The 26,326-nt window shown below is 35.1% G+C and overlaps 1 protein-coding gene and 1 pseudogene across 2 annotated transcripts; one reads left to right on the top strand and one right to left on the bottom strand.

Annotated features, from left to right (window-relative positions):
- Positions 1-3,097: 3,097 nt before the first annotated feature.
- On the bottom strand, positions 3,098-3,958 carry LOC105750849 (annotated as a pseudogene).
- Positions 3,959-4,087: 129 nt separating this feature from the next.
- LOC100915180 (permeability factor 2) lies at positions 4,088-6,703 on the top strand. Of its 2 annotated transcripts, none has more exons than XM_012551957.3 (4): positions 4,088-4,466; positions 4,577-4,706; positions 4,989-5,098; positions 6,030-6,703. In XM_012551957.3, exons 1-3 carry the CDS (start codon positions 4,364-4,366, stop codon positions 5,086-5,088), a joined length of 333 nt encoding a protein of 110 aa, XP_012407411.1. In that variant the 5' UTR covers positions 4,088-4,363; the 3' UTR covers positions 5,089-5,098; positions 6,030-6,703. The 2 variants fall into 2 exon arrangements, with proteins under 2 accessions (XP_012407411.1, XP_012407412.1); XM_012551958.3 differs by having other exon boundaries at positions 4,090-4,466; positions 6,067-6,703.
- The last annotated feature ends 19,623 nt before the right edge of the window (positions 6,704-26,326 follow it).

Below are 26,326 nucleotides of genomic sequence, written 5' to 3'. Positions count from 1 at the left end.
GGAAATTTTACCTCTATGAAGGACTGGGTCATCAGACTTGATGTCCTGTCTTCAAGAGATTATTAGATTTGGAATTGTATCTATTGAAAATCAGATATTTGGAGTCTAGGAGTATGATTTTTTCAGAGTTCAGGATAAACACCAATTTTTCTGGTTACTATGATTGGGGGAAGTAGTTCTATCTCCTATCTAGAAGATAAGTTAACTTAATATCAGCCAGTTTAGCTTCCCTTTTCACTATTAATCAAAAGAAAATAATAGATACAACTAAACATTTATCAAAGGAAACAAAACATAGTAATTGAATAAATTCAAGAGATTAATTGATAAAATACATAAGAATTAAGAGCTAGATGAAATTTCAGCTTAACTGTGGAGAGAACCATCTTGCCTAATGAGTCACTCAGTTAGGAATCGCTAGGGGATACAGACATTGAGAAAACAAGTAATTGTTGGGATTTTGGTTTTCCCCCACATACCTACAGCCTGAGAGGTCTTCCTTAGGAGCTTTTCAAAGTCTTTGCTTTGTCTTTTCTTATTTCTTTCCTTCCCTCTCCCAATTGGCTGTATTTCAGCCAATATAGTCGTGGCTCCCAGTATTGCAATCTTTCAGGGGTCTTGTAAGAGGTCACCTAAGTTTTAAAATTTACATAATATTATTAAATATTACATAATTTACACCAATTAGTGGCACAGTAGTACATGTGAAATAAATTAGCAGCTAAGTAGCACAGTGGATAGAGAGTCTGTCTTAGACTTAAAAGGACTCATCTTTGGATTCATCTTTATGGGTTCAAATGTGGCTTCCAATACTTATCTCATCTATAAAATGAGCTAGTGAAGGAAATGGCAAACCATTCCAGTATCTTTGCCAAGAAAATCCTAACTGGAACTACAAATAGTCAAAATGATTGAACAACAATGACATGTATGTAATTTATAAATAAATATCACTATATTGGGGATATAAGCTTGAACAAGTTTTACTGATAATGGTCCACCACCCAAAATTTTGTGGAGATCATTGATTCAGTTTATAGAGAGCCACATGGCAATAGGATGTAAGTGGTTCTAGAGTCTCCTCATGTTTATATCTCTTTATACTTATATTACTCTGTAGTGAGGTTGTTAAAGTTAGGTACTTTTGACTAGCTGTCTTTCAGATTATGAAGATTAAAGTTTCTTAGATTTAGAGTTGAAAAGAACCTGGGAAGTTACTGAGTTCAACTAACCTACTTTAGAGATGAGAAAAATGAGGCCCTAAAGGGTTAAGTGACTTGCCCAAGATCACACAGAGATTTTACTTAATCTGAGACAGAATTTGAAATGAACCTATCTGACTCTAACTCCAGCACTTTCCCCCAGTATGATTTTAAAAGTGACATTCATTCATTCACTCATTCATTCATAATGATTCTTTTCCTCTCAATTATCTCATTATGGCAGTTATCTCAGTACAAAAGGCTCATGTCAGAAACTTTAAGAACTTAAATTCTATTTTCCCCAAAAGAAACTACATCTTTTCAAATCCCCTCCTCTTCCATCCATTTTCACTTCCTTGGTGTTGCAAGGTTGAATGTTGGGTTTTCTACATTCCTTTCTGACTTGAGCAGACCCAAGAGAGAAGGAAGGTAGAGCTAGGGATTTGGTGGTTGGCTGAGTTTGCAGGCTTTGGGTGACTCACTGTTTGTTGATCAAGTTGGGCAATGTAGCTTCCCACTTATACTAGAGATTTTTTTCCCCCCTAAATGCTAATTGGTAAAGATTCTTTATTCGACAGTTAATCTACAAAGAAGTATTTCAGGGTGCATATCAGATAAGATAACATTTCAAAGGGGAAATCAGAGTTTCCCACGAAGTTGATGAGCAGGGAGTCAGATAGAAAGCCTAGCCTTGTGGGTTAACTTTTTCTTATCTTGGTAGTCAAGTTTTCCAGGAATATAAAATCTATCCTTCTTATTCATACCTAAAAGGATTTATTTGGAATTAATTGGAAAGCAGTTTTGAAAGTATCTTGGCCTTATGATTTAAAAGCTCTCTAATATCTTTAAGCTTACAATTAATTTCCCTAGAATTGTTTTAATATTTTCTTAGTGCTACATAAATTTAAAGACAGTGGATTTAAAGCTAGCCTTATGAGCAGGAAGACACAGTGAGTCCTGCCTCTAGCATAGGCTGACTTTGTAGCTCTGGGCAAATCCCAACCTCTCCTTAGCTAGTGATGACCAGCTTTGGCAAAGTGAGTTTCCTTATTGTTAATTTTCTGTACATTTGGAATTATAGATCTGGTTTAAAAGAATCTACCCTAAAGATAGGTTAAATAGAGTCAACAAAAGTTTTTTTTTTCTCTCTTGCATGACAGAAATTGTCTAAAAATTGCAGACGGTGAACTCCTGAATCCATCTACACACATCAGAGACAACCCATTTTCATGTTCTAGACTGTACTTCCTAATATAATCAGTGATCACTTCCTCAGGCAGATGAAAGATTCACTGTATCAGTAGTAACTTCCCCACCAAGTTCTTAAGCTCGGCATATTCTTTGGTCCATCAATATCACAACCAGGCTTGTATCTCAAAGAAATCAAAGAAAGAGGAAAAGAATCTGTAGGCACACAAATTTAGAGCAGTTTTGTTTTGTTTTTTTTTTTCCTGTAGTCACACAGAACTGGACATTGAGAAGGTGCTTATCAGTTGGAGAATGGTTGAATAATTTATGGCATATAAATGTGGTGTAATGTTATTGTGCTATAAAAGATTTGTATGAATTGGGATAGAGTGAAATCAACAGAACTAGGAGAACAATTTATACAATGACAACAGAATTTTAAAAACAAACAACCCTGAAAATCTTAGGGAATCTTGTGAAATCGATTATCAATCATGATACCAAAAGACCAGTGGTGAAGAATGATGAACTCAATATGAAGACTGAGACATACATTTTTAGACACAGCTAATGCAGGGTGATGCAAGGCTTGTTATTTTGTTACAAGAGTTTGCTTTTCCTTTTTTTTGGGGGGGAGGGTAAGTGAGAAAAATATTTTATAATTGAAAAATTAATTTTAAGAAGAATTTAGATGAGCACTGGAATTGTCCTTGGGTCAGCAGCATCTCTTCCTTTTATGAAATTCAAGCATAGAAGTTTTGTAAATTCCATCCCACACATTTCAGCTCTTATAAAACATTCTTGTAGTTAAAATCTTTGTGCTAAAGAATTCTTTCGTCGCCTCTCTAATTTATTGTACTTTGCTTCCAGTTTCTCTGAACATGCATCCAATTTGTGGACTGTTTGCTCAAGAGTTGCTACTCTTTCTTCACTTAAAATAATCTAATCCAGATAAGACTGAAGTGCTGTCTATTTCTGATTTAAATCCTTTAGGATTTTCTTATATTTACTGTGATATCACTTCTAGATACTTCGAGCTAGTCAATTTGTTCATACTTTCCATAAGTTTATAGTCTTCACTGGTGGGGGTCAGCTCCCCTGTCGGGTTTCTGGCCATTTTGGAGAATATGTTCTGGCATAACCCCGCGAGGTCCGCCTCGGCTGGCTGAGTCTACATCACTGTATAGTCTAGGCCCGGGAAGGGTGGAAGGAGAAAGGATTGAGAGGAGAGGGTTGAGGAAAGAAAGGGAGAGGGGAAGGAATAAAAGAAAAAAGGGGGCAGAAAGAGGGCACGGGAAAGGAGGGAGAAAGGGAGGGGAAAACTAGCTTTTTATAGTGTTTTTAGTTTTTAGGGTTTTTTGTTTGTTTTTTAAGTTCGGGGTGAGGGGGTTTTTTTTTCAACCGAAGACAAGGACCAAGATTTTCTTCCATCCATCCATTCTTCCTGTTCTTTCTTTCTTCCCTGATTTAGTCCTACCAAGTTAATGAAGAAATATGGGTCCCTAGGGTGGAGAAGCTTTCCTTACAGTCACGAAAACTGCACTGTGAGCTGGCATAGGACAGAGCATCTCTTCGTCACCAGTGACTAGGGTATGGCCACCAGCAATGAGTACCTTGGAAATCCCAGCTCCCCAAACCCTGCCTGATCTCTGTCAGCATCTCCCCAGGGCAAAAGTTCATTGTAGAGCTGAACTGGGCTGGGCTAGGCTGGAGCTCCTCAGGCTTTCTTCCTGGCGAGGGCGGGTCAGCTCTTATGAAGTCCTCCACCTACTTCGAACCTCCCGCCCTATATTCCCCACCTCCCTACCCCTGTTCTCCTCAGGGAATTTCCCCAAAATGTCTGAGCAGCCAGTTTCCTCTCGGAGCCTCTGGGTGGACATGGATAAAAGGGACCCGAAGTCCTCGGAGTGCACAAAGCTGGAGAACTCTCCACCTGTGCTTCTACTCTCAAACTCCACGCCCGCTAAGTTACCATGCGCTCTAGTACTTGCGCCTCAGCCGCTGCAGGCTCTGCACTCCTTCGGTCAAGGCTGCTGCCTCTCTTGTTGCTGGCTACTTTAGCGTGCATTGCCAATGGTGAGAAAGGGAACTAAGAAGACGGTTGGCGACCTGGGGTTGGGGGGAACTGGTTAGACTGGGATACGTGGGTAACTATAACCATTGACCCATCTCTGTTGGTGTCTCAGCTTCCAAGCCAATCGTAACCGGAGAGCTGCGCTGCAAGTGCGTGAAGACCACACAAAAGATTCATCCCAAAATTATAGCCAGTGTGGAAGTGATCACAGCGGGACCCCACTGTGCCAGAAACGAAGTCATGTGAGTCCATGCGCTCTCTCCTTTTTTTTTTTTAATTTTGCTGAGACAATTGGGGTTAAGTGACTTGCCCAAGGTCACACTGCTAGGAAGTATTAAGTATCTGAGATCAATTTTGAACTCAGGTCTTCCTGACTTCAGAGCTGGTGCTCCATCCACTTGCCCAACTAGCTGCCTCTCTCTTACTTTTTAAAGGTGTTTTCCCCCCTCCTTCCAACTCCCCAATCCAGCAACCCCTGCCCCTGCTATGTCTCACTCTGTATTTTTTCTCTTTTCCTGGGGCAGAGCCACTTTGAAGAAGGGGACTGAGCTTTGCCTCAACCCTGAAGCCCCTTGGGTGAAGAAAGTTATCCAAAGATTCTTAGACAATGATTCTCCACTTTGATTTACTTAAGGTATGTATCGAATAATGTAAGTTTCTGAAAAACTTCGCCATCCAGGATTATTATTACTCTATTTAGAAGGTCTCAACTGCATCTTATTCCAAACCTACTTCTATCTAGAGTCCTGCATTTGTCAAGAACAGGTTTCACTGAAAACGAGAAAATGAGGGCAGAGGCACTATCTCTATTTCTGTCTTCGACACTCATTCCCTCTCTGAATATACATATTTACAGCATATATGAACATCTATGCATATATATATGAATATATTTCAATGTAATTGTAAAATTTTAGATTTGGAACAAATGAACTATTTCTTTTACTGCTGAGAAAAATGAGGATCACATCTCTCAGAGTAGTGACAGAGACATGTGTAGTAGTCTATAGAACTCTGGACTTTGGGGTCAGGAAGACCAGGATTCAGATTCTGCCTCCAAAACTTAACAGCTTCAGAACCTTGGACAAATCAGTTAAACTCTAAAGCTCAAAGAGGGCACAATCGAAGCTTGGGTCTCTTTGTGCTTCACCTCCTGATTTCACTGACTTTCTTAAATCTCAGTTAAAATCCCTTCTTCTGCAAAGGAGCCCTTCCTGATCCCTTTTAATCTTTATGCATTCCCTCCAATACCCACCCACTCCCAATTAATCCTGTGAGTAGTGTGAGAGTAGGGATTTAGCTTTTGCCTTTCTTTGCATCCTCATCCCTTATCACAATGCCTAGCAAATAGTAGGACTTATTCAGTACTTGTTGACTTAACTATGCTTCTAAAGTAAATGTGAGTTCTTAAAAACTGGTTTCCCTGAAAATTAGCTTCCCATTATGCAAGTCAGTTATTTTTTCCTGTTTATTGATATTTCTGTTTATATCTCAATGAATTTAAAGCAGTACTTATAAAGATTTGCTAATTCTAATGAATGCAAACAATGCCTGTTTGTTTACAGATTGAAACTTAGACTGATCCTCTCTTTTGTTCAACAGTGGAACTGACAAAGACTGATGAAGTGATGATTCTCTGTAAGAAAATTTGGATTCCTTAGCGGAAGATCTTTCAAGGAATTTTTTTTGGGGGGGAGGGAGTACAAAGAATACTACAAGAAAATGCTTCAACCAGTCAGTCAGCTAGCCATCACTCACTGATTTAGCATTCATAACGAATACACTTAATGGGTAGTACTCCTTGCCTTTGGCATTCTCATGGCCACGTTATGAACTTGGCATTGATTTTTTAAAAAGTTATTTGACCTATTTATTTTTTACATTGCATATTATTCTTTTATAATTAAATCTTTGGCAATTGACCAACTGTTTAGAAGTCACTCCACCACGTGGAGATTGGTAATCAATGAATACCTTATTGTAGTCAAGGCATTTTAAGAGTTAAAGAAAAGCTACATATACTCCATAGCTTAATCTATGAATATGGAATGAGTTTTAATGCCAAAAAAACATGATTAATAGGACAAGGGAGATAAAATAAAAACTAGTTCCAAGGCATGTGTAGTAAGGTTCCTATGTCAGTATAGAAATAATGCTCAAGAAAGCTAGGGTGTCATAAGTTTACTTGTCATATGTTATTTTATTTGGAATTTCCAAGTATTTGAGTTCTAAAGAAAGAAAGAAACGTATAGTTTCCATGTCAGTTTAGAGATGTGGTGTCTATTTTAGTATGGCATAATGTCATAACATATGAATCTTACTGGGTGTTGAATAAATATATTTTAGAAACTGTGTCTACATTGCTAGTTATCGTATATACATATGTGAGTATACATACATAAGTTGAAAGATTTAGAAATTAAGAAAACAAATTCTCGATTTATGGCTTTTACACACTTCCATTTTTGCAGATTTATTTTGCGATAAAAGTGAATTTAGTAAGAATCAATAATACCTTTCTGACCTTTTGAGAGCTTACAATGTAGTTGAACAATTCTTCATGTATCTTTCCTTAAAAATTAGATGAGTTTTAACATAGACATTTTTGGAGGAAGTGTTTTTTATACTGTTATGAATTGATCACAATTATTTTTTACCTTTTTGTTATAAGAAATTATTTTAATATTATGTTGTGTGAGTAATTTTCTTTTCCTGTTAATTGTATCTGTTTTATTTCTCTTGAGGAAAAAAATAAATATTTTCCAAATTCAAATGATTTTGTCTTCTATTAATATTATCTCAATGATAAAATATGTATTATTAATTAATTGTGCATATTATTTAGATTTAATAAATTATGATAATTTATCTTCAGCCATACCACCCTTTATCATGGCAAATAGTCTTGATACTCAAATCAGATGGGTAGTTTATTGACCCAAAAATTATAGGATCTTTGATGTAGAGACAAAAAGAACTTAAGTCCCCTTTAATTATAGAACTACAGAGTTAAACCTGGAAGCAGTGGTGTGTTAGTAAATATTTAACAATGATTTTCCAAAAAAATGTATATATGACAATAATTTAAGTTGAGTTGATAGCAACATTTTCGCCATCATTTTCCTATGTCTAGACAATCAACAAAACAAAAAATCAAGGTCTGAGTGGTAGTATTAGTGAATTTCTGAGATGTAAATGTTTATACTGAAAATTTAACAAATGACTCCAGTCTATATGAGCTGGCCCTAGCATGTCTCTGGCTGAAAGAGAGTTTGCAGTATCATTTTACAAAGAGAAAACTAAGACCCCAAGAGACTAATTTGAGTCAGGCACAGATGAGAACAAATCAAACATTCTGATACAGTAGAAAGAGTTCTGGATTTGCAGTCAGAGGACCCATATACACACTTGTTTATTACCTATTGAGAAAGATGACTATTAAAAACTAAAGATTTGGGGAGATTGAGCTCCCTCCCCTCCCTTTTTTTTTCTTTAAGATCTCAGTCTCTGAAGATTGAGGTATACTTTTCCTCTATCTGACTCAACTCACCTCTACAAGGAATTTCTAATCTTAGGTGAATTCCGTTCAATCTTCCCGATTCCAAAACAATGCTCCATCCACTGCATCACCTAGCTTCCCTGATATAAACATATTGAATAAAATATTAGCAAAGAATTTATATCAATATATTAAACAAATTGACTATGGTCAATTAGTTCTATGCCAGAAATCCAAAAATTAGTTTAATATTAGGGAAATTTGGAAATGTAATAGACCATAATAATAACAAAATAATTAAACTCCAAGATTATATCAGTAGACATAGTAACATGCTTTGATAAAATATGACTATTCATGATAATAACATTTAAAAATTATAAGAGTAAATGAGCCTTTCTTTAATATGATAAATGGTGTACATTTAAAATCAATAATATGCAACAATAAAATGTTAGAAATCATTCATAGAATCATAGATTTTAAATAAGAAGGGAACAGAAAGACCATACTGTTTTACTTTCTCATCCTATAGATCAGAAATCTGGGGCTCAGAAAGATTAAATGAACTCCCCTAAATCAAACAGGTTATCAGTGAAAAAAAGAAAATTTGAAATCACATCTTCTGCTTTTAAAGTCAACATCCTTTCTACTATGTCATAAAAACATTGTCACCATCATTATTTGAAATAGTTATGGAAGGGAAGGGAAAAGAAAAAGGGGGTAAGCATAAACATAGAATTTTTACTTTTTTTTAGAAATCCCCAAAATGCAAATAAGAATTCATGGAAATAATAATTTCAGAAAATTAGTAGGATATGAAAGTCATCCTCCCAACACACCATCATTTCAATATATTATCAACAAAACCTTTCAGAAACAGAAAAAGATTTTTTTTTTCAAAATACTAAACATACAAAAGGTAAAGTAAGAATACTCAAGTTCTTTATTTTAAGGTCAACTCAATATCCTGCACAATAAAGCATAGTTACTTTTCAATGTTTTGAAAGAAAGTTATTGTATTCCTTTCTGGGTCTTCTGAAACATCTGGTATAGTTTATCATATTAATTTTTTAAATGATAAACTATGATGATCATTCCTGTAAGGGTGACAGGTACAGTATATTTCAAATTCTATTATTAATACCATGTGTTTATACAGGATGTTACGAAGATCAGAGTCCAGTTTAAACTTTAGTAACTTAATGCTATTACCACTCACCATGGCATAGGTGGCAAGCCTAATCTTATCTCTACCCTCTCTATGAAACTTAAAAACTTAACTTTGTGTATAAAGACTAACTCCTAATTCTTGACATACTTTGTACTCTATATACATTGTTCCAGTATTTTACAGATTTGTCTAGAATGAATTATTCCAATTAAAATGCTTAGGAATTGTTGTTGTTGTTGTTCAATCACAGCTGATCCTTCATGGCCCTAATTGGGGTTTTCTTGGCAAAGATACTGAAGTGGTTTGCCATTTTCTTCTCCAATCTTTAGGAATATGAAACTTCAAATATCTTAAGAACAATGATATTTCTCTTTCATAAAATCTTTAAAAACTAATAGCATGATTTTGTCTTTAGCTCTCATAACCTATTTCTATGTTATAGAAATTCCTAAATATATAAAACAATTTGTGAAAGGAGCTGTTTTGAAAACTAACAGTTGCTGGTAAATGTTTGGTTCTCTGGGGAGAAAAATATTGTCATGACACAATTTTAAGATTAATCTTTGTTATTAGCATTTTGTCCACTGATTTCTAAAGTTTAAAAAATTAACAAAACAATAAATTAAGCCCTGAGTAGCAGCATTTCCCAATTTTCAATGTGTAATTATTAATGCTTCTATCTACAGTTTAGTCTTCTTGGACTCCAGTATGATCTGTCTGTTTAATAAACATCTGTGTATTTTCCTAATTATTTTCTTGCCTTATCCAAAACTATTACAGAAGCAGAAATATGATAGTTTCACTTGGGCTATATTTCACAAGCAGATTCTTTTTCTTTAATTTACATTGTCTTTCTCTTAGCACACATTGTCTTACCCAGACTTCTCATGAATGATTTGTTGTCACCTGTCATTATTCTTCCCTGATTTTCTCTTTTCTTCAATATAATAGATGTTACATTATTTACCTTTTCTCTAGAAATAAACTACATGGAAATTAATTTTACTAGATATTTTAAAACCTTACTGGTTTATAAGCAAAATGAAAAAATATTGGTTGGTAATAACATTGCTTTCTATTTTCCATAATGTGTAAAATTATTGCCATTGTGATCTAGTCTAAAGAATGGTGCCATCTAAAAAGATGATGCCATCTAAAGAAGCTCTAGTTTTTTGTTTGTTTTTTTTTGTTTGTTTTTTACCAAGTTTCCTTTTAGTTTGTTTTTCTTTTGATGGTTTCTTTCTATACGTGAAACAACACCACTCCTACTCACCCATAATCAGGAAACTTATTGTTCTTTTTTTTTAGCATTCACTTCTTTCCATGTGGATTAAATGTTTGCTGTCTAAGGTGTTTTGTGGAATCTTTTGGCCATTGTTGTGGTGGCAATTAAATTAGTTGGTTAAACTTCTGGAGGAAGTTATAATGAACATTGTTGATGTAATTTCTGTGGTACAATTCCCATTTTCCCTTTTCAATTGCTCATTTAAATAATTCAGGATTACATATTTTCAATTATTTACTATATAATTTTCTCTTGTTTCTTCTTGGCCTTTTGAATATTACTTCTGAACTTATTTCTAGTGAATCACTGACCTGATTGGACTTAGTACAGAGCTTGGCATATTTTGAACATTAAACAAATGCTTATTGACTCATAGACTAATCACTTGACTATACACAGATAGTTACCTCAGGGATAATTCCCATATCAATAATAAATATTTTTATTTCTAGTAAAATTAAGTTAATCTAATGGGGTATCTGGTGCCTGTAATATCCAGAGCTTTTTTTTATTATCTTTTACACAGAAAATGTTCATGCTATATAACATGATGTTTCTATGCATTCTACAATTCTTTGACCTCACTCGTTACTTTTTTATGAACCATGATTTCTCATAAATTTTTCCTAAGCTTCACTTTCCCCACTTTTTTTTCCACTTTAGTTCCCAACTATCTAGGGCTTCATTTTTTTTCCACTTTTTTATTTTAGTCCCCAACTATTTGAAGAATCTCAGGTTCCTCATAGAATTTTTCTGACTCACCATTCTCAGCTATGATTGTTCATACAAAAGTTGCAATTATTTTCATGGTAATCTTTTTTATAGATATTATCAGTGCTATACTACATGATGACCAGATAAAGCCTTGATACTTATTTGTAACTTTGCCCATGACTTTCTTTTCTTCTCCAAGAAATATTTGCAAACTATACTTGTATTTAGCTGCAATGTCCTTTCTTCTTCTTCTTTTTTTTTTTTTTAACAGCAAGAATATCAAGATTGATATGATTCAGCTCCTCCAGCAATACATCTACTTGTTGGACAAGATCTTATTTTTATAGTACCCTAAGCAAAATGTAGATTGCTAACAGTCGAAAGATGGAGTGATTCTTAGTAGTCAGTCAGACAACAAGCATTTATTGAATATCTATTATTTGCTAAATGCAAAGAATACAAGGAAAGACAAAAATACCAAACCACAATAAAAAACAACCTAGCTTTCAAGGAGCTCACTGTTTAATGGGGGAGATAACTCCTACTTATGAACAAGACATAGACAGGATTAATTGGAAGTGGTCAATAGAGGGGAAGCACTAGAATTTAGGAGGACTGGGAAAGACTTGTTGTAGAAGGTAGAATTTTACATGGGTCTTGAAAAAGTCTTGGAAAACAGAAAGTAGAGGGAGTGGCGATAATATGCCAGGTATTGAGGCCAACCAGTGAAAATACATGGGGCAGCTAGAGGGCACAGTGGATAAAGTGTTGGGCCTAGAGTTAGGAAGATTCCTTTTCCTGAGTTAAAAGCCTCAGATACTATCTGTGTGACCCTGGGAAAATTACTTAACTCTGTTTGCCTCAGTTTCTTCATCTGTAAAATGATTTAGGAAAAGGAAGTGGCAAACCACTACAGTATCTTTGTTTTTTGTTTTTTTGTTTTTTTAAATAGGTTTTTATTTATAAAACATATGCATGGGTAATTTTTCAACATTGACCCTTGCAAAACCTTCTGTTCCAACTTTTCCTTTCCTTCCTCCCCCTCCCCCGGATGGCAGGTGGTGCCATACATATTAAATATGTTAAAAATATGTTAAATCCAATATATCTATACATATTTATACAGTTATCTTGCTACACAAGAAAAATCTGATCTAGAAAGAAAGAAAGAAAAAACCTGAAAAGGAAAACAAAAATGCAAGCACACAATAACAGAAAGAGTGGAAATGCTATGTTGTGTTCCACTCTCATTTCCCCTAGTTCTCTCTCTGAGTATAGTTGATTCTCTTCATTACTGAACAATTGGAACTGGTTTGAATCATCTCATTGTCGAAGAGAGCCACATCCATGAGAGTAGATCATCATATAATCTTGTTGCTGTGTACAATGATCTCCTGGTTCTGCTTATTTCACTTAGCATCAATTAATGTAAGTCTCTCCAAACCTCTCTGAAATCATCCTGTTGGTCATTTATTACAGAACAATAATATTCCATAGCATTCATATACCACAATTTATTCAGCCATTCTCCAGTTGATGGGTATCCATTCAATTCCCAGTTTCTAGTCACTATAAAAAGAGCTGCCACAAACATTTTTGCACATGTGGGTGACTTTCCCTCCTTTAAGATCTCTTTGGGATATAACCCCAGTAGAAACACTGCTGGATCAAAGAGTATGCACAGCTTGATAACTTTTTGAGGATAATTCCAAACTATTCTCCAGAATGGTTGGATTCGTTCACAATTCCACCAACAATGTATCAGTGTCCCAGTTTTCCCACATCCCCTCCAACATTTGTCATTATCTTTTTCTGTCATCTTATCCAATCTGAGAGGTATGTAATGGTATCTCAGAGTTATTTTAATTTGCATTTCTCTGATCAATAATGATTTGGAGCATTTTTTCATGAGTGGAAATAGTTTCAATTTCTTAATCTGAAAATTGTCTGTTCATATCCTTTGGCCATTTATCAATTGGAGAATGGCTTATAAATTTGAGTCAACTCTATATATTTTGTAAATGAGGCTTTATCAGAACCTCTGACTGTAAAAATGTTTTCCCAGTTTATTGCTTCCTTTCTGATCTTATCTGCATTAGATTTGTTTGTACAAAAATTTTTAACTTAATATAATCAAAATTTTCGATTTTTTGATCAATAATGATCTCCAGTTCTCCTCCTCCACAGGTCTGAGAGGTAAACTATCCTATGTTCTTCTAATTTATTTATAATCTCATTCTTTATGTCGAAATCATGAACCCATTTTGACCTTATCTGGGTATCCAATGTTAAGTGTGGATCAATGACTAGTTTCTGCCATACTAGTTTCCAATTTTCCCAGAAGTTTTTGTCAAATAGTGAATTCTTATCCTAAAAGCTGGGGTCTTTTGCTTAGTCAAACACTAGATTGCTATAGTTATTGACTATTGTCCTGTGAACCTAACTATTAATACTGATCAACTAGTCTATTTCTTAGCCAGTACCAAATGGTTTTGATGACCGCTGCTTTATAATATAGTTTTAGATCTGGTACAGTTAGGCCACCTTTACTTGATTTTTTTTTTATTAGTTCCCGTGAAATTCTTGACCTTTTTTTCTTCCAGATGAATTTTGTTGTTATTTTTTCTAGTTCAGTAAAATAGTTTCTTGGGAGTTTGATTGGTATAACACTAAATAAATAGATTAGTTTAAGTAGTATTGTAATTTTTATTATATTCACTTGGCCTAGTCATGAGAATTTGATATTTTTCCAATTGATTAGATCTGACTTTATTTGTGTGGAAAATGTTTTGTAGTTTTGTTCATATAGTTCCTGACTTTCCCTTGGCAGAGAGATTCCTAAATATTTTATACTACCAACGGTTATTTTAAATGGAATTTCTCTTTGTTATCTCTTGCTGTTGGATTTTGTTAATCATGTATAAGAAAAGTGATGATTTATGTGGATTTATTTTGTATCCTGCAACTTTGTTAAAGTTGTGCATTTTTCTAATAGCTTTTTAATTGATGCTTTGGAGTTCTCTAAGTATGCCATCATGTCATCTGCAAAGAGTGATAATTTGGCTTCCTCATTATCTACTTTAATTCCTTTAATCTCTTTTTCATCCCTTACTGCCAAAGCTAGCATTTCTAATACAATATTGAATAGTAATGGTGATAGTGGGCAACCTTGTTTCACTCCTGATCTTATTGGGAATGGTTTCAGTTTATTCCCATTACATATGATGCTTACTGATGGTTTTAAATAGATGCTACTGACTATTTTAAGGAAAAGTCTCTTTATTCTTATATCCTCTAATGTTTTTTAATAGGAGTGGGTGTTGGATTTTATCAAATGCTTTTTCTACATCTCTTGAGATGATCATAGGAGTTTTGTTAATTTGGTTATTGATATAGTTAATTATGCTAATAGTTTTCCTAATAGTGAACCAGCCCTGCATTCCTGGTGTAAATCCTACTTGGTCGTGGTGTATTATCCTGGGGATAATTTTCTGTAATTTCTTTGCTAATATTTTATTTAAGATTTTTGCATCAATATTCATTAGGGAGATTGGTCTATAATTTTCTTTCTCTGTTTTCTTCCTATCTGGTTTGGGAATCAGTACCATGTCTGTGTCATAAAAGAAATTTTGTAGGACAAACTTCAGTATCTTTAAAAAAAAACCCTAAGGAATCATGAGGAATCAGACATGACTGAAAAAGAAATAAATAATCACAGCAACTATCACGAAGTGATGGAAGATATTCCATCAAGAGATGGAATAGCTACAGAAGGAATAGCTAGGATACCGGCATCACTAGGATAGCAGATTATCCTTTCCTCATTTTCTTATCACTCATTGCAAAAGCAAAAATGGATTCTAAGAAAACCAAGGATCATGTTAAATTTTCTTTGTTTCATCAGTTATCATGGGAAAAAAACCCATAGCCAGATGACTAGATTACTACTGATGTGCTTCTCTGTAAATAATTAATATTGATCTTTTAAAATTCCCATAAGTATGTTGAGAGGGTTTTACTAGTACATAAAGAAAGATGCTGGAGGTAATACAGTAGGGAGGGTAATTTGGACCCCCCACACTTATATGTCTATGCTGGTGATATTGTATTGTGGGGCTGATATTGAAGGTATCCATGAATGGCGGGAAGATGTCCAAGAATTTAGGCCTTGAGACATTTTTTATTAATTCCAAAAAGAGTGAAAAACAAGAGAATCAGTCATCTCAGACATTAACTCCAAAAAAGGATGAGAACAAGAGAACATCAGTAACTGCTCATCTATATGCTTATCCTTGAGTCTATATAGCATCTTTATAATAGTCTTCAACACACATATCAAGGGCTTTCTCAATTAGGCCATTAGTAGAGATTAAACAAGTTTTTACAAGTGATAGTCAACAATGTACCACATATTTGTCTTTATCATCTCACAACTAATTAAAAGATGAAAATACAAAGTACCATTGTATTTAAACTTTGCCAACAGCAACAACACATTTAATTTAGTAGAATAAAATATTACTGTACAGGTTCTTTTCCACCAGTGTCTCCCACCCATTCATCAAGAATGTTATGTTTCCTTAGAAAATTTAACAACAAACTCTTTTTAATGATCCTCTGACATCAAGTGAAGAATAAAACAGGGAAAGATAGGTTTACTAAAGGTATGCAAAAAAAAAAAAAAAAAAAAAAAAAAAAAACCTTTTGGGACACCCTGTATTTACATGTCTTCTTACCCAATAGATCTTTGAAATTAGAGATTGCCTAATTTTTTTTTTGTATTCCCAGTAACTAGCTATGAATAGATGCTTAATAAATGCTTATCATTGGTACTCTTCATTCTGCAAAGCTCCTGACACAAGAATTGTGCATCCAATTGTGTATCCAATTGCATTCAATCAATCAATGAATTTTTATGAAACATCCACCTGCTGGGGGGGCCTTTTTCACTCTAATCACATTGTTGTCAACCATTTTCCATGTACCTCGTGATCTTCAAATATGTTTTTGCATTTGAAGCTACTTTAGAAATTCCTACTCTACTGCCTATATATGTGTGGTCAGCCAGAAAAGGTGATATGTATTATAGTGAAATAGGAAAAGTCTTTTGAATAAGATGACTTTAATGTTTACATTAAACTCAACTCTCATTTACCCATGCATAAATATTTGGTTATAAATAATAAATAATACGTTAGAAATAATTAAGTATATTTCAAAGGTCCCCAAATCGTGAAATCTGCAGAGCAAACTGATGTTGCCATCTTATCTTTGTTGTTGTTGTATAAGCACCTTTGCCAATCTATTCTGGGAAGGCTGACAAGCTTTCACTCTTATCACCTAAAGCTATCCTTTCCTTAACTATGCTGATGGGAAAGGGCAAACTCTATGTTCCCTTGTGCAATCTTTGAGGGTATGATGGAAATAGTGTTCTCCTAGACTATGTTTTTTTTATGAAAAAATAATCACAACCTAATGACTAAAAGTAACAAGTTATTTTATGCAAAATCAAAATGGATTGATTTGTGAATTAATTCAACTTTTTTTTTAAGTGACTAAAATGCTTATGCATTTCTCAGTGCCAAGCACATACCATTAGAATGTCAAAGACAGAAATGTCTAAAACGCACCAAAAATTCATGGCAGCACATTTTGTAGTAGTAGAGAATAGGGAACAAAGCAAATAGCCATTGGTAAGAAAATAGTTCAGCAAACTGGAGTATACCATGGAGAATTCAGAGAAAAATGGGAAGATGTCTGAACTGATGAAGATTTAAGTAATCAAAATAAGGAAAATAGCATCATACACAGTATTTGCAGCAATGTAAATAGAAAATTCAGAAAAGAAAAAGAAAGAAAAACAATTCTGCAATTATAAGATCCAAACTTGACCTTAAAGAAAGCTGAATTAAGTGCTTTAATGCATTTCAATGAGTATTTTCACTGTCATTTCAATTGATCCTCAAAATAATACTGTGAAGCAAGTGCTATTATCATCTCATTTTTTCTTATTTTTATTAAAGCTTTTTATTTTCAAAACATATGCATAGATAATTTTCAACAATTCACCCTTGCTGAAGCTTGTGTTCCAATTTTTTCCCTCCCTTCCTCCCAGCCCCTCCCCTAGATGGCAAGTAATCCAATATAGGTTAAACATGTGCAGTTCTTCTATACATATTTCACAATTATGCTGCATATAAAAAAAAAAGATGAAAAAGGAAAAAGACAAGAAAGAAAAAAAATTTCAAGCAAACAACAAAAAAGTGAAAATACTATGTTGTTTCACCTTGTTTTCCAGAAGAGTATATTAAGCTGAGAAAAATTGAAAGAGGGAAAGATATATTTGAAAATGCAAATAATGTAATGTGTCACTAAGATTTAAAATGTGTCAGTCATATGGTAATTATTATATGTTAACAACATAATAAATGTTAATTATATGGTAACATTTATAACACATTAATATGTGCTATGTGTTAATTTCCTTTCAATTATTTTCCTGACATATACACTATTTAATAGATTCACTTCCTCCTCCTCTCTCCCCCTTCCTAACATACATTAACAGACAAATCGAGATCCATGTCTTTGTGATGAATAGTCTTCTCTTTTCTGTTTAAAACAAGCTTCATATCTTAAAATCACCTTTTTTCAAAATATCAGACATTCCTCACTGTCTTCCAACAGCTACAGTAGAAGCAAATTAGTTGATAATAAGCAGTAAATATTGTATCTGACTTTTACAATGTTTAAATAATTCCTTTCTCATAGCTGAACAGTATCAAGATAAGTGAGAAGCATTTTTGTCCCCATTTAACAATTAAGCTAGCTGAATAATGCATGTTAAAGATATATCAGAATACTCAGAAAATGCAGGGTTAATATAAAGTACACATTTCCTTTTGAGCCTTGCCCCTGGATTTCAAAGACACTCAACAGCCCTATATGGAATTCTGCACAGGCTCTAAGGATGATGGTACTTACCAACTCAATTGTACTAGATGAATTAATTGGGCCAGGTGAGAAAATCCTGGATCTAGCTGGCTTTTCCCTCAAGGCCAAAACAAGTTGACTTTCTGAGATTCCCAGCACTCCTGGCTGAGACCACGGGGGTGGGACAACTGATAGGAGAGTAGGTACTGATAGGCTCTAAGTTCAGGAGAGAGAGAGAGTTGAGCCTAAGGCTTTCAAAATTTAAGGTAAGGGCAAGCAAGCACTTCACCTTGCACTTCAGGCTTAGCTTCCAAGGTCTGGTTTATTGTGCAAACTAGATTAACTAGTTTTTCCTTTTTCTGTTGATCTTTTTGAGATATAAACATAGTAGTAGTGGTATTGTTGCATGAAAGGGTATGTACAGTTAGCTCTTTGGATATATTTCCAGAATGGTTGGACCAGTTCATAACTTTACCAATAGTCTCTTAGTGTCCCTATTTTTCATATCCCTTCTGGCATTTTTTTCTCTTTGTTTTCATGTTAGTTGATCTGGTAATGATGCGGTATGAGATAAAATCTCAGAATTGTTTTAATTGCATTTCTCTAATCAATATTGATTTAGAGAATTTTCATATGACTGTGGATAGCTTTGATTTCTTCTGAAAAATGCCTGTACATATCTATCAATTGGGGAATGAATGACTCTTATTTTTACAAATTTGGTTCAGTTTCTTATATATTTGAAAAATGAGGGTTTTAATCAGAGAAACAAGCTTTAAACACTATACCATCACCCCCAACTTCCTGTTTTTCTTTTAATTTTGACTGTCTTGGTTTTATTTCTGTAAGCCCCTTTTAATGTTGTGATTGAAATGATCTTTTTTTATTTCCTAGTATCCTCTCCATCTCTTGTTTGGTCAGAAGTTCTTCTCTTATACCTAGATATGACTAGCAAATTTTCCTTTGCTTTCTAATTTGCTTATTATATCCCTGGATGACAGGATCATCCTCCTTAGAACCAATCTCAGAGATTTTGAGGGCTGCTGGGAGAATATCAGTTCTGCTATACACATTGTAGAATGTTACCAATAACATGGAAGGGGTCTGCATGGAAAAATGAAATATTAAGCAGCTAGCAACAAGGCTTACACCTTGCCTTTGGTGATGATGCAGCAGATAGAGCACTGAGCTTACAATCAGGAAGACTCATCTTACTGAGTTCAAATCTGCCCTCAGATGAGTCCTAGCTGTGTGACCCTGACCAGCTCATTTAACCTTATTTGCCTCAGTTTCCTTATCTGTAAAATTAGCTGGAGAAGAAAATGACAAAGCTGTCTAGTTTCTTTGTCAAGAAAACTCCAAATGAGGTCATGAAGGGTCAGATACAATTGAACAACAAGAACAACATCTGTTGCTCAAACTTGCTGATGGACCGTTCTCACTCACAGGTACACTGCTTTGAATTTGGACCTTATTGGTGGGAGTTCTTTGATCTGAAGCTGCACTATCCCAAGCGCTTTACATTCTGATGTTCATCTGATCCAATATAGAATGCACTCTCTTCTCTGTGTTTTCAAAACTTTTCTCCAATCCCTCCCCCATTCTCTGCAATTTCCTCTTCCTCCTTAATATTATCACCTTCCCCCTTGAAATTATCTTCAATTTATCCCAAGTAAATATTTTATGTACATCATTGTTAGTTTGTTGTCCTGGTTCATTAGGCTGGAAGTCCTTGAGGGCAAGGACTACATACATACATATATATGTGTTATATATATATATATATGTATATATATATATATATATATATATATATATATATATATACCTTTCTTTGTATCCCCAGACCTTGACATATAGTATGTATTTAATAAATTCTTATTGATATAATTTGCCAGTAAAAATCCTTGGCTTCCTTCAAAGTTTAGCACAGGTACCATTTCTTTTATTCATTTCTCCCAACTTGAATAACTATTCTCTGATTCTTCAAATTTTTGGAACATTTTGCATCCCTCTTTTGTTACCATCCCATTCTATCTTGTATCATTTCCTAAGTGCAAGGTCACTGAGGCAAAGGGATTATATCATTCTTCCCTTATGTATCTCATAGCAGTGATAAGCACACAGTAAGAACTCACTAAGTGTTTAATGAGTTTTTTTGTTCCCTTCCCCCATGAAGTTGTCCAATCCCTTTCTTTCAAGGTTATAAGTTTTTGTTTCCTTTCCAAGACTGAGATCATTGACTTTGACCAGGGTCATTGGTTTGGGACAATTAGGTGGTATATTGCATAAAGTACTGAACCTGGAGCCAGAATTTTAAATCTGAGTTCAAATGTGGTCTCAGTCACTTGTCAGCTTTGTGACATTAGGTAAGTCAATCTCAGACTCAGTTTTCTCATCTATAAAATGGGGATGATTCTCAAGATAGTTGTGAGGGTTGAATTGGGTAACATGCAAGTGCTTTTTAAATCTTAGCACATTATAAAATGTTAGTTGTTGTTGTGTTCTTGTGGTTGTTCCTAGAATGTTCCCATGGAGTACATTGCTTTTGTGGAGTTCTATTTATCTATATTAGGGAGACAGGCAATTTATTTTGCTGGGAAAGTTTGATAATAGAATTAATCTACACAAGAGTGTCATCATAAAACTGGGCACTGAGATAGGTGTTTTTGAAAGAAGGAAGAAAGCATCTTTTCAGTTCACTGTGACATATTGTGGTTGAAAGTGTGTATAAAAAAATGTTAGTCACTGAAAACATAGTTTTCCTTATCTATCCAAGCTATAAGTGCATAGCAAATTAAATAATGATGCTTATTAACTGAGATTGTCAAATAATGAAGAAAAATAAGCGATTGGTAAATCTGGTTCAATAGCTCATTTAATAAAGTTAGAAAGTGACAATGAAATAAACTATTTAAATCAGATTAAATATCTTTTTTTCCCAACTCAATTCAAAGCAACAATACTTATGAAGTGATAACTTTAGGAAAGGCATTGTCTGGGCTCAAAAATATAAAGAGAAAAATCAGGATATTTTTTCTCAAGGAGTTTATATCCTATTGGAAAGTTATGACATGAAAAAAGTATTGGATTTGGAATTAGAAGACCCTTTAATATAGTCTTTACTTCCTACAATTTGAATGACTTGGGAAAAGTCATCTGACTACTCTGGACCTTGTTGTTCTCATTTGTCAAATTAGGAGGCTGGATCTGATATCCTCTGGGATCTTTTCCAAGCCAAAATCTCTGATCCTATGACCCTGTAAAGTACAAGCAGCAGCCAAATCCCAATTATTTCAATTTGCACTATTCAATGTTATAAATATGTGCAAAATATAGCTATTAGTTCAAGCCTACTGGAAATATGCAAGGCAAATTCAAATAATGTAACCTAAATGGGTTTCATTATTGCCACTAACTGGATACCTACCTAATTGTATAAGGCAGGGGTCTTCAAACTACGGCCCGTGGGCCAGATGCGGCCTGCTGAGGATATTTATGCGGCTCACCTGGTTATGGCAAAATCAGACCAGATGTGATGTTCTATTTAAACTTGCGTTAGTGACACACACTTCTGGCACTGGGCTGAGGCGGCAGAGACAGAGTATGAGGCGATACCAAGGTGAGGTGTGTTCCCGGGCCGGGGTGTGTAGTGTGGGAAAGGGAGATGCAGAAAATGGAGAACTGATGGTCTGCAGCCTTGTACAGTAACAGCAACCACCACAACAGACAGGTGTGGGGGATGTACAGTGCATGCTGCACATGTCACGGCCACTGCAGGGGGAATTCACTGCAACAGTGAAGGTTGGAAGTGGGAGCACAAAGATTGAGAGAGAGAATACGGAAAACGGAGACATTGCAGTGCAGAGGCAGCTTAGAGGAAGTTGGGCATTGCAGTCTGTATGTCTCTGTGTGGGCAAAGTTATTGCTGGCATAGTGTTTTTGGAGCACTGTGTATATATATATATATATATATGTATTTTACTAATAGCAATTTGGAATCCCTAGAAAATAATTATGTCAAGAAAAAGAAAAATTGATTCAGAGTGTAGGATATTCAAAGAACAGTGGACTTATGATTATTTTTTCATGCAGTACAAGGAAAGAGATGTATGTCTGATATGCCAGAATATAGTGTCTGTGTTCAAAGAATATAATTTGTGCAGACACTATGAAACTCAACATAAAGATAAATATGATTATTTGGTTGGAGAAGTGAGAAAAGATAAAATATTAAAACTGACAAATACATTAAGAACTCAGCAAAATACTTTTGTGAAGCAGAAGCAGCTAAATATTTCATCACTGAGAGCAAGTTTTCAAGTTGCCAAGCTAATAGCACACACTGGCAGACCACTTGTGGAGGGAGAATTTGTTAAAGAATGCATTCTTTCTGTTGCCAAAGAGATGTGTCCAGAGAAGGCTGATTTATTTAGTACAGTGAGTCTTTCAGGGCCTATAATTACACGGAGGATGGAAGAAATGGGAGACAATCTGCATCAGCATTTGCAAAACTCCATTAAAAAATTACATATTTTTCCTTGGCATTTGACGAAAGCAATGATGTTCGTGATTCTGCACAACTTCTAATTTCTATTTTTATTTTTATTTGTGGGACAAATGATTATTTTGAAGTCATAGAAGAGCTTGCTGCACTGCAAAGCATCAAAGGAGCAACTACAGGAGAGGATATCTATGAAAAGGTTTGCCAAATTATGAATGGTTTGGAGCTGGACTGGGCTAAACTAGCCAGCGTAACAACTGATGGTGCTCCTAGGATGGTGGGGTCTAAAAAAGGTCTCATCCAATAGCCATACACTACCTCATGCACCAACAAGTGCTGTGTAGTAAATCACTGAAGTGGGACTCTTATGAAAATTGTGGTATCTTCTGTTAACTTCATTAGCGCTAATGCACTAAATCACAGACAATTTCAGGAATTTCTGTCTGAGCTAAATGTTGAGTATGAAAATGTTCTATATCACATAGAAGTCCATTGGCTGAGTCAAGGGAGAGTTTTGAAACGTTTCTATGACTTACTTCCACAGATTACAACTTTTCTGCTTTCAAAAAACAAAGAAGTACCAGAGCTCAGTGATGCAGAATGGAAATGGCACCTTGCCTTTCTGACAGATGTAACAGAGCTACTCAACAATTTCAATATGCAACTTCAAGGAAAGGGGAAGCTCATCTGTAACATGCAATCACATGTCAAAGTATTTCAAGTAAAATTAGGCCTCCTCATCAAACAAATGAAGGAGGAAAACTTCTGCCATCTCCCCACAACTCAAAATCTGTTAGCGGAAAAACCGCTGATTGCATTCCCAAACAAAACATATGTGGATTTACTGGAAAAATTGCAAAAAGAGCTTCATCTCCATGAACAGAACATATAGCTTTTCCGTAACCCATTTTCTATTGACATTGAAAATGTGGATACAATTTACCAAATGGAACTGGCTGAACTGCAGAATTGTGACTCTCTGAAAGACACATTCAAGTCAAGCAGCCTTCATAATTTCTATGCATCTCTCCCCTCTGAGACATATCCTCATCTCAGGAACCATGCACTCAAAATGGCAACCATCTTTGGCAGCACTTATGTCTGTGAACAGACTTTTTCTAGAATGAAACATCTGAAATCTCCAACCAGATTAAGACTAATGGATGCACATTTGCATCATGTGTTAGGACTAGCAGTGACAAATATGGAACCAGACATTGACCATCTCATTAGCCAAAAGTAGGCCCAAAGTTCCCATCGAAATACTAGTAAGTTTGTTGATTTAACTTTACTTCATTTTAAATATTGTATTTGTTCCCATTTTGTTTCTTCACTTCAAAATAAGATATATGCACTATGCATAGGAATTTGTTCATAGTTTTTGTTTTTACTATAGTCCGGCCCTCCAACAGTCTGAGGGACAGTGGACTGGCCCCCTATTTAAAAAGTTTGAGGACTCCTGGTATAAGGTATAAGATAACTGGGGTAAATAGGCTGGCACAGTGGATAAAGTGCTAGGCCTGGAATCTGAAAGACCTGAGTTCAAATCTAACCTCAAACACTTACTAGCCTTAGGAAATTCATTTAATCCATTTACTTTAGTTTCCTTACATGTAAAATGAATTAAGAAGGAAATGGCAAACCACTCCAGTAAAACCCCAAATATGTTCACAAAGAATGAGGCATGACTGAATTAATTGAACAATAAAAGTAAGGTAACTGAAAATGGCCTTCATGGAAGAAGTTGCATCTCATTCATAAGAGAAGACTTCTGGGATGTAGATGTGAGGAGGGACTACTTTCCAGGAATAAGAATTAACTTTTGCAATGGAGGCGGGAAGGATTGTGTAGTAAGAATGAAAATACAGCTGGGAGGCAGATGGTGGGTTTACAGAGAAATTTGTAGCCTGAGAGTTATGTTTCACATATTTTTCACATATGTTTCACAAATTTGCTTTTTTTTTAAAAAAAAAGTTCATTTCATAAATCCATTTTAAAATAATTGGTTTCCTTTTGCGTTCTATATATTTTGTTATCCTTATAAATATGCAAGCTTCTATTCATATTGTAAACCCTTTGCACCTGAATAGGCATCCCACACCCATGTTAATTTCTCTTGTAATAAATCCAGTTTCAAGTATGTTTCATGAAATTGTGATTTCTGGTTTACAGTTTTATTTAATGCATCTAAAAAAACAATTGGGAGGAGGGATCCATAGGCTACACCAAAGCTGTCCATGATGAACCAAAAAATTTAATTACTCCTATCCTTGAGACAGTGGTAGTTATTGAAGGTCTTTAAGCAAGACAAAGCCAGACTAGTGATTCAGACAAGATTATTTGGCTGTATAAAGTAGAAAGTTATTGCCATAGTCCAGGTGAAAATTGACTAGGGCATCAAGATAGCAGTTGGCAGATGGGGACAGATCAAAGAGCTTTCATGAAGATAGAATTGACTAATTAGCTATGGTGGGGTAAAGGGGAGGGGTGTCTGAGATAAAAGTAGTGTCCCCGACAACAGCAGGAAAGTTTGGAGAGAGACAGGTATAAGGGGCAAGATGATCAGTTCTGTTTTGGGCAGGTTAAGTATAGGACACAGCATGAACAAGAGTGTCACCCATGTCAGCAAGAGGGAAGACAGATATGGAGGATGCTGTAGCAAGAGATGGTGAAAGCAGTAGTTGGAAGATTTTCTAGTGTAGTGTAGACATTATTCTTCCAGAGTGAGATTAGCTACATATCACCAGATCTAGAAGTCTCTAAGTGGCTCTACCAGATAGATCATTGGTTGTCAGGTTGGATCGATTTGAATTTAAGTCCTTCTTCAAACAACTACTAGCTGTGTGACCTTGAAAAATCACTTAACTCCTACCTGCTTCAGTTTCCTCATATGTAAAATGGGAATAATAATTGTACCTACTTCACATGGTTGTGATCAGAATCAAATATATCTGTTGAGTGCAAAATGAATTTATAAAGTGTTTATTACAGTGCCTAGTACATCAGTATTCAGTGTGTCTGATTCTTTATGACCCCATTTGGGATTGGAGTGATTTGTCATTTCCTTCTCCAGCTCATTTTACAGATAAGAAAACTGAGGCAAACAGGGTGAAGTGACTTGCTCAGAGACATATACCTAGGAAGTGTCTATGGACAGAGTGGAACTCAGGAAGATGAGTCCTCTTCACTTCAGGCTTGACACTCTAAACACTCTGCTACCTACCTGCCCCTATTAGTATATAGTATGCACTTAAATGCATAGTTTCTTCCTTCCTCTGGGTTCTAGGGAATCCCTCAGCTACTGGGATATTGCTCCTCTTCTGCTATCAGCTAATGACTTTTTCTGGTAATTTTCCTCCCACTTTATCATCTGTCTGTGATTACCACCCCAGTTCCAATTAACATCAATTAGCTTTTAACAAAGAGATATTTACTTTAAAGATATGGAAAGACCAGAAGTATAAATATTTCCCCCTAATTCCCAAGGGCATATTCTCCCTTATACCACCTCAGTCCCTGGGGAGGGTGGAGTCAAACATAAGAAAATTTCTCCATATTCATTTCACCAATTTCATTTCCATTTGAGGCACAATTGATAAATGGTTATGTCTCTGCTACTGCTGAGCTGGGTCAAGGAACTCCCTTAGTACTTTGCTCTTTCTTGTCTGGATTCTGGTAAATCCCATCATGGACTATATGCCCTGAATTCTGATTTATTTTCTATACTTCTCAAAGCTCACAAGAATATCGAGA

Source organism: Sarcophilus harrisii, chromosome 6 (genome assembly GCF_902635505.1).
Source record: "Sarcophilus harrisii chromosome 6, mSarHar1.11, whole genome shotgun sequence".
NCBI classification, from domain to species: domain Eukaryota; kingdom Metazoa; phylum Chordata; class Mammalia; order Dasyuromorphia; family Dasyuridae; genus Sarcophilus; species Sarcophilus harrisii.
The sequence above is the reverse complement of the archived record's forward strand: the minus strand, read 5'-3'. Positions and strand labels throughout refer to the sequence as shown.

Bases quoted from the DNA above. Each gene is read 5' to 3' on its own strand.
- LOC100915180 (XM_012551957.3), top strand. From the start codon at position 4,364: ATGCGCTCTAGTACTTGCGCCTCAGCCGCTGCAGGCTCTGCACTCCTT. The intron at 4,467-4,576 runs GTGAGAAAGGGA...TTGGTGTCTCAG, and splicing joins TTTAGCGTGCATTGCCAATG to CTTCCAAGCCAATCGTAACC. The intron at 4,707-4,988 runs GTGAGTCCATGC...TTCCTGGGGCAG, and splicing joins TGTGCCAGAAACGAAGTCAT to AGCCACTTTGAAGAAGGGGA.